The sequence below is a fragment of the Choloepus didactylus genome, chromosome 15 (assembly GCF_015220235.1).
Source record: "Choloepus didactylus isolate mChoDid1 chromosome 15, mChoDid1.pri, whole genome shotgun sequence".
In the NCBI taxonomy this organism is placed as follows: domain Eukaryota; kingdom Metazoa; phylum Chordata; class Mammalia; order Pilosa; family Megalonychidae; genus Choloepus; species Choloepus didactylus.
The window spans coordinates 87,832,881-87,847,142 of record NC_051321.1 but is presented as its reverse complement, the minus strand read 5'-3'; the positions used below and the strand labels follow the sequence as shown (position 1 = coordinate 87,847,142).

The 14,262-nt window shown below is 61.5% G+C and overlaps 1 protein-coding gene and 1 long non-coding RNA gene across 2 annotated transcripts in view; one reads left to right on the top strand and one right to left on the bottom strand.

The window, feature by feature from the left end:
- Positions 1-14,262, top strand: part of RET (ret proto-oncogene) — a 69,169-nt gene that overhangs the window by 39,414 nt on the left and 15,493 nt on the right. The window contains exons 3-11 of the mRNA XM_037804736.1: positions 359-646; positions 2,501-2,742; positions 3,635-3,830; positions 4,396-4,595; positions 8,115-8,373; positions 9,171-9,296; positions 9,867-9,977; positions 10,476-10,598; positions 11,547-11,803. Of these exons, the coding sequence (XP_037660664.1) occupies positions 359-646; positions 2,501-2,742; positions 3,635-3,830; positions 4,396-4,595; positions 8,115-8,373; positions 9,171-9,296; positions 9,867-9,977; positions 10,476-10,598; positions 11,547-11,803 (1,802 nt within the window). The remainder of the gene's footprint in view (positions 1-358; positions 647-2,500; positions 2,743-3,634; positions 3,831-4,395; positions 4,596-8,114; positions 8,374-9,170; positions 9,297-9,866; positions 9,978-10,475; positions 10,599-11,546; positions 11,804-14,262) is intronic.
- On the bottom strand, positions 1,035-2,829 carry LOC119510431. The gene is made up of 3 exons (XR_005211926.1): positions 2,688-2,829; positions 1,966-2,142; positions 1,035-1,496 (listed from the first exon to the last, which is right to left on the bottom strand). It is a non-coding gene; the product is annotated as an uncharacterized LOC119510431 (long non-coding RNA).

The following is a 14,262-nucleotide window of genomic DNA, read 5'->3' as shown; positions in this document are numbered from 1 at the left end:
CCCCAGGGAAGTCTGTTTATGGGCTGAGTCACAGCAGAGATGCTCCAAGACAAAAACCCTGGGGCGGGGGCTGCTGGCCCCCACGGGGGGATTGGTGTTGGGGAAGCCGCCCACGTGCAGGAGGTGCCATACCTCAGGGTACCTGTGTGTGTGTGCGTGTGAGGGGCCATCTCCAAGGAGGGGTCCCTTGAGCAGAGACGCAAAGAGGAGAGGCTGGCCTGTGCCACCCCGGCGCTCCAGGCACCCACCTGCCCTGGCACAGGGACTGAGCCCCCAGCCGGTAGGAAGCGTGCTAGTTCTGGTGGAGAACCTGCCCCTCCCCGGCCGCCCCCAGCCCTGACGCCCCCTCTCCTTGCAGACGGGGGCTTCCCCCTGCTCACCGTGCACCTGCAGGTCTTCCTGGCGCCCGCGGCCGCGCGCGAGGGTGAGTGCCAGTGGCCGGCCTGCGCCCGCGTCTACTTCTCCTTCATCAACGCCTCGTTCCCCGCCTGCGATTCCCTGCAGCCCCGGCAGCTCTGCTTCCCCGAGAGGGGCCTCTCCTTCCGCATCCGCGAGAACCGGCCGCCCGGCACCTTCCACCAGTTCGGCCCGCTGCCGGTGCAGTTCCTCTGCCCCAACGTCAGCGCCGCCTACCGGCTCCTGGGCGGTGAGTGCGCGCGGCGCGGCGCGCGGATCCCCGACGGCCCCACTCCTCCTCGCCACGCCGCTGCTCCTTTAGCCCGGAGAACCCGCTTCCCAGCGCCCCCCACGGGCCCGGGCTGCCCTCGGAGCTAAAGCTGCCCGCGTGGAGCCTCCCAGAGGGGAGAGGTGGGAAGAAAGCCCCAGGGGAGCAGGAGGGAAGTGTGCAGGGTTGGGGGGCGAGGAGCCACGCGGGACAGGACAGAGGGCCAGGGCAGGTGAGGGGAGTCACCTTCCCTTCTCGCCCTCTGGGGACATGCAGACTGCATAAGGGCTCAGAGCAGGGGTGACAGGACCAGAGTTGGGTTTAAAAGGACTATCTGGTTACCATGTGAGGGAGGGTCTGGGGTGGGGAGGTCCTGGGTGGAAGCCACTCCCGGAGACAGTTGGAGGTTAGGAGAGAAATCCCTTAGGACCAGTGGCAGGCTTCCAAGGCAGACCCTACAGAATTTCCTGCCAGGCTGCCTGTGGGATGTTGAGGGACAGAGGACCAAGTGGGGTTCCAAGGAGGTCAAGGCTTGAGATGCTCCCCTGGGGGCTGGGGGGCGGGCATGGGGCTGGGACCCCCCAGGAGGTGCAGGGAGGGCAGCAGGGCCGCCGCTGGAGGAGCAGTTGCACCCAATTTAAACGAAAGCTGCGGAACCAAGACAAGATTTTTGCAAGTGGATCCTGGATTCGTGCCAGGTTTAGGGCACAGGAACATGGAGAGGACGTGAAGGAAAACCCAAACAGCCCCTCAGCATCCTTTCCTCTACCCTGGGGCAGGAGGGACGTGTCTGTGCAAGGTTGTCCACAAATCCTCTGGTTTTGCATGCTGCCTTTAAAAAAAAAAAAAAATGACGTAATTAAATGTTAAAACACCTGTTAAAAAACTTTTTTTGTAATCATAAAAACACACACACAGGAAAACTGATCATGTGCTTTTCCCCAGCTGCCACTGACTCTATGGTTCTGAGCTGAGAGGCCCGTGTGGTCACCTGTGGGTGGCACTGACTGCCCCTGCTCACCTTCGCTGCACTGTTTCTTCAGGGCCCCCAGGGTGGTGGGGCTCCAGTTGAAGGGGTGTTGTGGTTCTGCCCAACCCCCACCTACTCCCCGCCCCCTATGCCCCCAGAAATGAGGAAGGGCAGTCCTGGCCTGAAGCAAGCTAACTAAGCCATCATCCTCCCATCTTACGTGAGGAAACCGAGGCACGGAGAGACCAAATGAGCAGCCTGAGGCCATCGAGTCGGGGTGGTAGAGCAGGGATGAAAATCCAAAGCAGCCACAAAATATCTGTGCACCAACCTCTTCCACATTCGTGTCCTCCACGTTCGTTTTCCAGCGACTTAATTTCTTCTTTTTTTGCCTTTGTTTCTCATGTTGGTAAAAATGAGCACATGTTGCTTCCATAATTTCCAATAATTCCTAACATTATTTTTTCAAAACCACCAAATGCCAGAGCAGGATCTCTGGGTCTGCAGCCTAGAGAGGGTGGACGACAGGAAGGGGTTCAAATTTTGCCGTCAACCTGGGGCCCCTCCCCCTCCTTACTGGAGCCCGCCCTAGGGGGGGATGCAGTTCCCTTCCAGCTGTCAAAGTCACTGGTCCCCAAGGGCCAGGGCAGGCACAGGCCTTGGACACCAAGCTCTGGGTTGCCAAAGACCCTCCCCCACCCACCCCTAGGCGGTCTCTGCTTATGGGTCGCGTTGGGAGTGGGCGTAGTGGTGGCTGGGAGCCTGGCGAGGAGCGGGTGTGCTGGGGAGAGCTCCCCGGGGAAGGCAGCCCCGCACCCCGCCGGGATGCCCGCGTCACGCCGGCACCCCCGCTCTGCTGGCCCCAGGTGAGAGCCTGCCCTTCCACTGCGCCCTGGACAGCCTGGAGGTGAGCACGCGCTGGGCGCTGGACCGCGAGCAGCGCGAGAAGTACGAGCTGGTGGCGGCGTGCACGGTGCGGGCCGGCGCGCGCGAGGAGGAGGTGATGGTGCCCTTCCCCGTGACCGTGTACGACGAGGATGACTCGCCGCCCACCTTCCCCGGCGGCAAGGACACCGCCAGCGCCGCCGTGGAGTTCAAGCGCAAAGAGGTGCGCGTCGGTGACCGCCTCTCCATCCCTCGTGTAGTCCTCCTCTGTTCAGCTGTCTGTGTGGCCACCCGAATGCATTTATTCGTCCCTTCGTTGGTGTGTCCGTCTGCCTGTCGGGGGCGGAGCTGCCTCCAGGACGGGGGCGGAGGCACACAGCGGGCCCTTGACTCAGGAGACTGGGGTCCCGGGGTTCCTGAGCCGTCCCCGGTGTCTGACCGGTGCAGGGGGCTGTGGGCGCCTGTGCGCCGGCTTTGCCCCACGGCCTGGACGCGGCCCCCGCGCCGCCGTCCTCGGAGCTCAGGGGTGTCCCGGGGCAGGAGTGCGCCCCGGGGCTGGGAGCGGTTCTGACGCGGCGCCCCGCGGGACCTGAGGTTGCCGGAGAGTCGCCCAGGGATGGGAGCGAGGCGGGCGGGGCTCACACCCCACCACCCCCTGGGCTGGGTCGTGGCCCGAGAGGCTGAGGGCGCTCCGTCTGCCCCTCCAGGGCCTTCTGGCCTCGCAGGGTGGAGCTTGACCACCACCTGCTGGCCGCGGGCCGTCCTGCAGCCAGACCCGCCAGCTCGGGCTCCTGCGTGACATTTGCCTGTCTCTCTGGGCCCCGAGGGCAGGCTTAGTGGATGATGCAGAGGGTGGGAGGAAAGCCTGTCTCATGGGACAAGGCTGTGGGAGCATGCAGTGGTGCTCTGTCTCCCCGAGCCTTCCTCCTGGTGTAGAAAGATGCTTTGAGGACATTCTGGTGACCTCATCTCTCACTCTGACTTGTGCACACTCCTCAGCCACCCTGAGATCCCATTTGCTGAGCTCTTGGGCAAAATGGGATTGAACGCTTTGCACTACGGGGCAGTCCCTCCTGCCCGCCCCCACCCCTGTGACCAGCACTGACCCCCTGCAGGGCACCGTGGTGGCCACACTGCGAGTCTTCGACGCAGATGTGGTGCCAGCCTCCGGGGAGCTCCCGCGGCGGTACACCAACACGCTGCTGTCCGGGGACCCCTGGGCCCGCCAGTCCTTCCGCGTGGAGCACGTGCCCAACGAGACCCTGGCCCAGGCCAATGGCAGCTTCGTGCGGGCCACAGTGCACGACTACAGTAAGAGTCCAGCCCCGGGCCCACCAGCAGCTAGCGCCCAAAGGCTCCCCTGCCCTCCTTGCCCCTGGCTTTCCTGGGGTCACCTTCCAAACTCTCACCGGGAGCCTTGTTCTGGGGGTTGCTTCTGGGGGACTGTCAGGCAGGCAGGAGCCTCAGCCCCACTCTGCCTGGCCTGATCCTGTTCGTTTCTCAGCCACCCCACACCCCACCCAGGGTGGACCCCATCCCTGCCCCAGTGCTATGTACACGGCATGTACCACTTGCCAGCTTAGTCTCAGCTAAACTAGCGCACAGACAGGACACACAGCTGTTAGAGAAACATGTGTGTTCCTGGGGTACACCAGCTGCTGCTGCACTGGGGTGGGTGTCCGTCATTCTCTGTTGAGTCTGTGGTTCTGACCTCAGCCCCAGCCCCCAGCCCCCACCTGCCTGCTCTCTGCACACCCTGCAGCAAGGGGAAGCACGTGTCTGTGCGTGTACCCAGGAGACACGCAGGGGGCATGGGGAGGGGTGCAGGCCCAGGCCGCTCGGTAACCATCTGCGCCACCCCCACCTGCACCCCAAGGGCTGGTCCTCAACCGGAGCCTGCCCATCTCAGAGAGCCGCATCCTGCAGCTGGCCGTGCTGGTCAATGACTCGGACTTCCAGGGCCCAGGGGACGGTGTCCTCCTCCTGCACTTCAACGTGTCCGTGCTGCCCGTCAGCCTGCACTTCCCTGGCGCCTATGCCTTTGCCGTGAGCAGGAGGGCCCGCCGCTTTGCCCAGGTAAGCCCCTGGCTGGGTGCTCCGTGGCCTCCATTTAGCAGGTGGTCAGCAGGTCTGGTGTGGACAATGCCCTCTACCAGCCTTGGAGCTGGCCTGGGGCAAGACCGAGCAGGGCCACCTGGGACCCCAGGGCGCTGCTCCCAGACCTGGTACAAGGATGAACGGGTGGGGCACAGGGCCACAGAGCTGGGATTCAGGGCTGCTGGGGCAGGGGTGCAGGGCTGGGCTAGGGCAGGCAGCAGAAAGGCACAGGGCCAGGGCTCAAGGCTGCAGGGCTGGGGCACAGGGTTGGCTGGACAGGGGCACAGAGGCAGCAGGATGAGAAGGGGGCCCCAGAAGCCAGGAAGCGGTAGCAATAGTCAGGGCTAGTGTTCCCTTCAGGCCCCTTTTGCCCTCTGAATACTTTTGTATTTTTATAAACTTGTTTTGTACTGACGTAAAAGCTGTGCCTAATGAACCTATGTATCCTGCCCTGTAAAAAGATTAAGTGAAAAAGGTGTGTGCGGAAGCTTGGATCTCACGTGACTCCATTTGTGCAAAAATAAATCTTCTAGATGGGAATTTGCCAGCGTGTAAGCAGAGACAGCAGCAAATGTGGCTCACTCTGGAGAGAAAGGCAGGAAAGATCCTGTTCTAGTTTGCTAATGCTGCCAGGATGCAAAACACCAGAAATGGATCGGCTTTTATAAAAGGGGCTTTAATTGGTTACACAGTTACAGTCTTAAGGCCATAAAGTGTCCAAGGTAACACATCAACAATCTAGTACGTTCACTGGAGGATGGCCATTAGTGTCCGGAAAACCTCTGTTAGCTGGGAAGGCACATGGCTGGCATCTGCTCCAAAGTTCTGGTTTCAAAATGGCTTTCTCCCAAGACGTTCCTCTCTAGGCTGCAGTTCCTCAAAAATATCACTCTTAGTTGTTCTTGGAGTGTTTTTCCTCTCTTAGCTTCTCCAGAGCAAAAGTCTGCTTTCAAAGGCCATCTCCAAAATGTCTCTGTAGGCTGCAGCTCCTCTCTCAGCAACTGTGCGTTTGTCAAAGTGTCCCTCTTGGCTGTAGCAAGCTTGCTCCTTCTGTCTGAGCTTATATAGTGCTCCAGTAATCAAGGCCCACGCTGAATGGGCAGGGCCACACCTCCATGGAAATTATCTAATCAGAGTTAACACCTGCAGTTGGGTAGGGCACATCTCCATGGAAACACTCAAAGAATTACAATCTAATCAACACTAATACGTCTGGCCACACAAGATTGCATCAAAGATAATGGCGTTTTGGGGGACATAATACATTCAAACCGGCAGAGACTCTATTTTTTACTTTTTGCAAATATATTTGCTGTAGTTGATGTTGCATTTCATTGAAAAATAGGGATCAGAAGTATAAAAAGTAAAAGTAACAAGGGTTTCTTCTAGAAGAGGAAAAGTAGGAGTGGCCGCTCCTCCCCACTTGAGTCTGCATTTAGCACTTTGGTGCATTCCCTTCTAGAAATTTTTTAAGCATTTTCTTAAAGTTTAGTTGCAATCACAGTGTGCCTGTGATTTAATACGTGGCTCTCTCCCAATCCCACAGCACTTGGATGAGGTCCCCTGAGAATGTCATATTTAATAGTTGTATCTTATTGTCCCCTGTCCACTCTTGGCAGCCACCCATGTCCAGCACACGAGGGACCCCACCCTTGGACATATGCAAACCCCCTTACCTGCTGCCCAGCCCCTGTCCTTCCATGAGGTTCTGGGCATCCCTGGAACAGAGGGCTGACGGATGGTGGCACATACCTGCCAGGGAAGCCTGGGGCTGAGAAGACAGGAGGCCTGGGGGTCTCATCTCCCAGGAGGTATCACTGGAAATAATCAGGAGACAAGGCCTGAGTCTCTCACCCTGCTCCCCAGTTTTCTCAATTGTAATTTAAAGACAGTGGCCTTGGGCAATTCTGGAGCTTCCACTGGAAAGTGGAGGTGAGCGTTTTGTACTTGGAAAAGTGTAACCTCGGCACCCATCCGGAGGGGCTGGCCCTGGGAGCCAGGCCCAGGACCCTCCCCACCCAGCCTGGACCCACCGGAGCTCCTGGTTTCAAGCCACCGCAGCCTTAGCCCAGAGTGACGGAGGAGGCAGGCAAGTTCTCGGGCTTGTGAACCGAGCCGCCTGGCTTGGCATCCTCAGGAGAAAAGGCCTATCCTTCCCAGGGGTGCCAGCCACAGTCCCCAGGAGGCCCCAGCAGCCCAGCTCGTGGCCACGGGATGCTCAGAAGGCCCAGACAGGGTGACCCTAGGGGAAGGGGGGACCCACCTGAGCCGTGGGGACAGAGGTAAACCGAGGCTGCTGGGAGAGAGAGGAAGGACGGTGGGCAGGAGGCTCGGTGTCCTTGGAGCACCCCAAGTCCTGGGGGTGGGGGCCTTTGCAGGCCTTTGGGTCCTGTCCTATTGGCCTCAGAGCTGTCACCTTGGGACACCCATGTCCTGGGGTCCTTGCTCAGAGCCCCTCAGAGAGCCAGCTCCCTGGAGTCTGGCATTTTCAGCCAGGTGTGCTGCTGCAGGCCCCCTTGGCCAAGACCCTCAGCCGTGCCGAGGCTGGGGGAGTGGGGGAAGAGCTGGTTCTGATGGAGCCCCCCGGTCACCCCTGAGGGGCTGTGGGGTGCTCCCTGCGAGGACACAACCTGAGAGGCACAGAGGCATGAGCCCGGCATCCCAAGGCCATCAGATTCCATAGCCCAGTCCTGGGCCCCAAGCGCAGGCTCTCCCCACTTTCCAGTCCCTGTGAGGGGGCAGATCTGAAGCCAGAAGCAGCAGTGGGGTGGGCAGGCCCTGAAGGCCTCAAGCTGCTCCTGAAACTCGCCCAGCCGTCCTGCCTCAGGCCCTTTGCACTTGTCATCTCCACTCCGGGGAGCTTCTGTCCCCAGAACTGGCTTGTTTCTGAGTTTTGTTCAGGTCTTGACAGAGAACCTTCCCTGACCACCTTGTCTGAATCCTCCCCACCTATCACTCTCTCCCCTTTGGCTGACAGGATTGTATATGGCTGATTTGTGTGTTTTCAGGGGTGGGAGGTTGGATCACCCCTGAGATGGGAGTTCCAGGAGCTCAGGGACTTGCTCTGCTCTGTTGCTGCTAAACACCCAGTTCCTGAAACAGTGACTGGGGCTTGGAGGTGTGTCGTCACCTTCGGGGGCGGGTGAGCCGGTGCCTCACTGGAGGGCCTGCCCAGCCCTTTTCCTGCCACCAAATCCCAATGCCCGGTTCCTCTCTGCCCACCCTGCTCCCCCATGTGCTGGCAGTGTCTGGCTTGCAGGAGCAGGACGGAAGGGGACTGAGCAGAGCTAGGCCAGCCCAGGGACCCCCGGGCCACAGTTGGCTCATGTGCAAAACGGGCAGGGGCCTGGGTGTGCGGGTGCAGAGGGGGACGGGAGAGCCAGGCGTCCAGGGCAGGGACCATCCGCAGGCAGGGTCGGGGACCATCATGGGACAGCCCAGGAGCCCCTGCCGCTGCCCAGCTCAGGCATCTCCGGTGCCCACCCCCCTGCCCGCTAGATTGGAAGGGTCTGCGTGGAGAACTGCCAGGAGCTCAGCGGTGTACACGTGCAGTACAGGCTGCAGCCCTCCAGCGCCAACTGCAGCGCCCTGGCCGTGGCCACCTCCACCGAGGACACCTCGGGGACCCTGTTTGTGAATGACACGGAGGTGCTGCAGCGGCCCGAATGCACCGAGCTCCAGTACGTGCTGACAGCCACCGACCGGCAAACCCGCAGGCAGGCCCAGGCCCAGCTGCTCGTCACGGCCGAGGGGACGTGTGAGTGCCCGGCCCTGCTCCCGCCGCTGCCGTGGGGTGTGGGGGACGGGCCCCTAGTGGGCAGTGCAGATCCCCAGAGCCCAGACCCTAGCCCTGCACCCCCAGCTCCCCCTGCAGGACAGGCTCCAGTGGAGTGGGGGAGGCCGGGGCACGGGGGAGTCCCTGGCTTGGCCCCTGTGGACTGGTGTCCCAAACATCCCTGAGCCGCAGCCTCCTTCTCTGTATAATCAGAAGAGTGCCCTAAAATCTTCACCCAGAGTTACTGCAGAGAAGCTGGATGCCACTCGGCACCACCACCCGCAAGGCCTTTAATAAATCCTGGGCGTGCACTGGCTTTCAGTTGCCAGAGAAAACACAGATGCAAGTTTCATTTGCATTCCAGATAAACAACAAATAGCTTTTGGTCTGAGCCTTTCCTTTTTGTGTGAGCCTTTCCCACATGCTATTTGCAGAGATTCTTGCAAGACACTTCCAAGTAGCCCCCACGTCACGTGTGGGGTACACTGATAACTTGAAAATGGTCTCAGTTTGTCCAAAATGCATATTTAATCTGGGTCTTGAAGGTTGGTTTGCGGAGTCTGGCCTCCCTCCCTGGCTCCCTGGCTCCCTGGCTCCAGGCCCTTTCTCCTGCAGTGGCCGACCCGGCCGCGGTCCCTCCAGGCCTGTGCGCTCTGTCCCACTGGGCCAGCCTGGGCTGGACCGATGGGGCAGCTCGGCCGGGGTCCCCCCCATCTGTGGGTGCTGGCTGGAAACGGCCCCAGGCGGGCCCCGTGACCATCCTTGTCCACCACTCGCAGACGTGCCCGAGGACGCCGGCTGCCCCCTGTCCTGCGCCGTCAGCAAGCGGCAGCCCGAGTGCGAGGAGTGCGGTGGCCTGGGCTCTCCGACCGGCCGGTGTGAGTGGAGACAGGGCGACGGCAAAGGTAGGGCCTGCGCGGCAGGCTGGGGTGGTGGCCGGGAGGGGAGCCGTGCTCCTGGGAGGCGGGTACTGGGCAGGCTCTGCTGGCCTCTGCCATGAGCCGCCCCTGCTCTGCGTCCCCTCCCCAGCACCTGTTTCTTTGGGGGGGGGGGGCATGACATCTGGGAGAGGGTGGGCAGGGTGCAGGCAGCTCGTTGGGACGATGGCCAGCTGCCCGGAAGGTGCCTCCTCCTGGGACCAGAGGTGCCCTGGGCCACCACTTGGGGCTTGGGGAGGTCTGGGCCCCAGTCAGGAGGAGGCCAGCTCGGAGCACCTTCCACCTCGAGGGTCCCGGCCCTGTCCAGCCTCGATGCCTCATCTCCTTGAAGTGAGACGGGGCCTTGGCCAGGACTGCGGGGCCCTCTGCTGCTCCTGGGGGACCCCCCTGCTGGTGGAGCTTCAGACCTATTTTTCCCCTGCCCAGGCCTCAGAGGGGTGCCTCAGGGTGGGGCGGACGGTGGAGGTAGAGCCCCTGGGCAGGGGCCCAAATCCCTGGAATGTTCTGGGAGGGGTGACCACCTGCCACGTGCCACAGGAATCACCAGGAACTTCTCCACCTGCTCCCCGAGCACCAAGACCTGCCCCGACGGGCACTGCGACGCCGTGGAGAGCAAGGACGTGCACATCTGCCCCCAGGACTGCCTCCGTAAGCCCTGATCCGGCTGGAGGTGGGGCTGCGGGGACGTGTGGGGAGCTCCCCACGCCCCTCACCCTCGGCCACGTTGGCCACCAATATCTGCTTTTTACGTTGACTTCTTCCTAAGAGTCCAGTGTGAACAAAAGTTCTTCCCCAACCCTGAGAAATAACAGGCCCGGCAACCTGACCCCACTCTCCCACGTTGTCCTGGTACTGTGTGGGGTGCAGCTCCCCCACCCTTCTTGGCTTCTGGAAAGTACTTGTCCCCAGCATTGTCTGGGACCCCAGAAGGCCCCGTGTGTCCTTTGCAGGCTGTGGGGTCTGGCCAGGAGGTGGGCGCAGGAGGGTCGTGGCTGGGCCTCCTGCCCCGGGGACCTGGACCTCCCCGTGCTCGCTGCCTCCCCTGGGCGCTGTCCTCAGTGTGGTGCATGGTGGACACGTGGTGTGGGAGGCTCTGGGGAGCCCTCGTGGCCAGGAGGCTGAGGTGGACATGTCTGGGGTCTCCAGGGGGCGGCAGCATCGTTGGGGGTCACGAGCCGGGGGAGCGCCGGGGGATTAAAGCCGGCTTCGGCATCTGCAACTGCTTCCCCGAGAAGAAGAAATGCTTCTGCGAGCCAGAAGACAGCCAGGGTGAGTGGGGGCTGGGGGTGGGGGCCGGGATTTGCCACACAGTGCTCCCCATGTCTTCCCGCACCCCATGGAGGACTTCAATCAGCGATCCCGAGGCCCCAGGGCGGGAGGAAAGTGCAGGAAGATGAAATTCACAGAACCCTCTCTCTCTCTGGGCTCGGTGACAGATGGCCTCTGTAAGGTGCCTCTTAGTCCGAAGTTCTGTGATAAAATAAGCCAGGAAAGTTAATTATTCCGCTGAATAACTCGTCTGATGAGTCTGCCCTGTGCGGGGGCCTGGCTGGGCCCCAGGGACTGTCCAGCTGGGTCCCTGCTCTTAAAACCTCCCAGGTGGGACTTCGGTGGCAGCAGGTCAGTGGCCGGCAGGTATCCCGGGCTCTGTCCCCTGCCCCAGGGCCTAACTGACCACCCTGCTGGGGTTCTCTGCCCACGCCCAGGAGTGTCATCAGGTATCTGCTTTGTTATTCCATGGCCCTTGTCCTGAGCTAGTCTTCTCTTTCATTTTCCCTTTTTATAAAGAAAATGCCAAAAACGTTTGGGATGTGGAGGAAAAACTGTCTCTCCTCCTAAACCCCAGGGTGGTCCATTTATGTGGGACCTGGTGCCACAGGTTAAGGCTCTGAGCCCAATCTTCATGGGCATTATGCTCACCCTCAGGCCTTTCTCCATAGATAAGGCAGGGCGGTCACAGCCCGGCGTAGCAGCGAGGGAGATAACGTACACAGTCTGCCAGGAACAGGCCCGCTGTCCGATTATTGCCGTTTACGTGTTTGCAATCATTCTCACGATCTTTAACTGAGTAGCCTGGGCCAGGCCACTTCCTGGCTGCCGTGGACACGGGTGGGCCATGGGCAGTGCCACACAGCCCTCCTCAAGTGCTTGGCCGGCTCGTTTGGAGGCTCCCCAGGGTGCCCTCTTGGCAGCACTCACTGCCACCCTCACCCACAGAGGCCCTGTGCGATGAGCTCTGCCGCACGGTGATCGCCACGGCTGTGCTCTTCTCCTTCATCGTCTCCGTGCTCCTCTCCACCTTCTGCATCCACCGCTACCACAAGAACGCCCACAAGCCTCCCATCGCCTCGGCCGAGATGACCTTCCGCCGGCCTGCCCAGGCCTTCCCCGTCAGCTACTCCTCGGCCAGCGCCCGCCAGCCCTCTCTCGACTCCATGGAGAACCAGGTCTCCGTGGACGCCTTCAAGATCCCGGTGAGCTCCACTTGGGAGGAGGCCACCAAGGCGGGGAGGCAGCCCCTCCCTGGGCCAGCTTTGGCCCTGGTCTGCTGGTACTGGGGGCACGGAGAGGTGCGGGGAGCACACTGGGCCCTGTATCTGGGACCTCCAGGTGCAGGCCCGGGGCTCCTCACCTGCAGCCCCAGGCAGCCAGCACTGCTGAACCCCCTGTGAGCCCAGTACTGGGGAGCCACCGTGGGTATGCTGACAGCACCCCCACCTACACGGAGCCCACCCCGGTGCAGGGAGAAGGCCGGGTAGGGAGGAGGGCTGCAGGGAGCAGGGGGGCTTTTGGGGGTGCTGATTTAGATAGACTGAAATGTGAGCCCAGGCCTGAAGGAAGCAAGAAAAAGGATCATGAGCATGCTGGGGAGGCCTAGGCCCCAGGGATGGAAACAGAGCAGGTGGGGGTAGGGGCCAGGTCACAAGGACCCCCCCAAGGCTCCAGGGGGACTTTGGATTTTATTCTGAAAAGGCAGAGGAGAGCGTGTTCTGCCTTCTGTTCTGCAGGCCGCCCCGTCGAGGAGCCTGTGGGGAGAGAGGGTGGCAGGGGCTCAGCAGAGAGGCGGCAGGTGCAGGCCCCACAGCATGGAGGGGACACTGAGGGACTCTGTGACTGTCAAACAGAGAGCAGCAGCCAGAGCTAGGTGGCTTTCCCAGTGCCCCTTTTCCCCGTGGGGATTCTGGGGTCAGATCCAGAGGGCCTGGCCTGGGGTCGCCATGTGCCTCTTAGAGCTGGGCTGTGGCAGGGAAGCCACCGGGGACCTCCCATCCTCCCCTGCAGCCTGCTGTGACCTGCAGCAGCTGCGTCCTGCCCCCTCCTGCCCAGGGGCACCCCTCTCAGCGTCCCTGTGGGTGCTTGTCCAAGCAGCTGGACCTTGGGTTATGGAGGCACCAAGGAAAGTGCTGTGTGTCTGTGTGTCTCTGACTATGTGTGCATGTGTAGTGTGAGAGTATGTGTGAGTCTGGTGTAGAGGTGTGTTTGTGTGTGTGACTGTGCCTGTGTCCGGGTGTGTGTAGATGCATGTCTGTACATCTGTGTGTATACTCATATTCACGAGGGTCTGTGATGAGTGTGTGTGGTGTGAGCTTACGTGCCTCACCCCACCAGGCCCTGGGCAGGGGGCACCGCAACGGGAGACGGGTCTCCCAGGCTGGACACTGAGCACCCACACGCCGGTGGCCTGGCAGTCCCCACCGCGAGGGGCCGACAGGAGCTGGGTGGTGACCTGGGGCTTCCCCGGAGGAGCTGCCTGCCACGCCTGGCCACTCCATGCAGCCCGGACTTTTTTAGGCCACCTTGGGGGTCTGGATGCAGAGAGAGGGCTCAGGTGCGGTGGCCTCCCGGGGCTGCCTGCCCTCCCACTCTCGTAAACCCTGCACTCTCCTGGGGCCGCCCCGGAAGGGCTATGCTCGCAGGGCGGGGGTAGGCGGGGATGCACCCCGCAAGGGTCCCACCCGGACACCGAGGAGCCACCGGCCAGCTCTGAGGTCTTGCAGTGCTGCTTCACCTCTCGGCCTTTATTCCATAGAAAGTTGGAAGAAGAGGTTTTAGGATAATTTTTAAAAGGTTAGATAGCCACTGTCTGCCCATGCTCGGTGCAGCCTCTGCTCTGTATACAGCAGGTGGTGGTTAAATGCCGGTCGACAGGTGCCACAGTAGGGACCACGGTGGCATCACACTGACCTTTGATTGGTGTCGTCAGTGCTGACTGTGGGTTCTGGGGGAAAACGAGGCAAAAGCGGGCAGCCAAGGGGCTTGCTCGAGGACATCCGTTCTCGGCCTTACAGTGGGACGGGGGCACAAGGTGAAGGGTGCCTGGTACCCCCTGTAGGGATGGGGCAATGGACCCCTGGTGCAGGCTCAGGAGGTGGCTCGATCTGACTGTCTTGGGCACCCCCATATTGGAGCTCAAAGTGGACAGGGCTGGGGAGGGGAGCTGGGGCAGGCGTCTGGCGTGTCCAGGTGGGCCTGGTGCTGGAGGGTTTCCAAGGGAGCAGGGACAGGAGCGTGGCTGGCCAGAACCCGTGGGCCAGTGAGTGCCAGGGGTGGGCAGCAGCTGCTGGGGGAGCCTGTTGGCCTCGGGGAAGAGCTCCCCCTCCAGGCTTTGAGGAGGAGGGGGAGGTTTCTGGGGCCCGCCAAGCAGGTGCCCAGGGCATCACATCTGTGGGCTCGTCCTGGCCAGGTGGCTGCCAGAGCCCTTGGAGCAGGTTGGCTCCTCCAGGGGGTCCTGTGGGGTCTCTACAGGCCACCCCCAGCCTCCAAGGGGCCTGAGATTGGGGGGTCCAAAGTGAGGTAGCCCTGGTTGAGTTGGAAACACCATAGGGAGCGCCCCAGAACAGCCTGTAGAAGCCCAGCTGTATTGACATTTTAGAGATGAGCAAGCTGACACAGGGCAGCCTGAGGCGGGTTCTTCGGCCTCCCGGATGCAAGG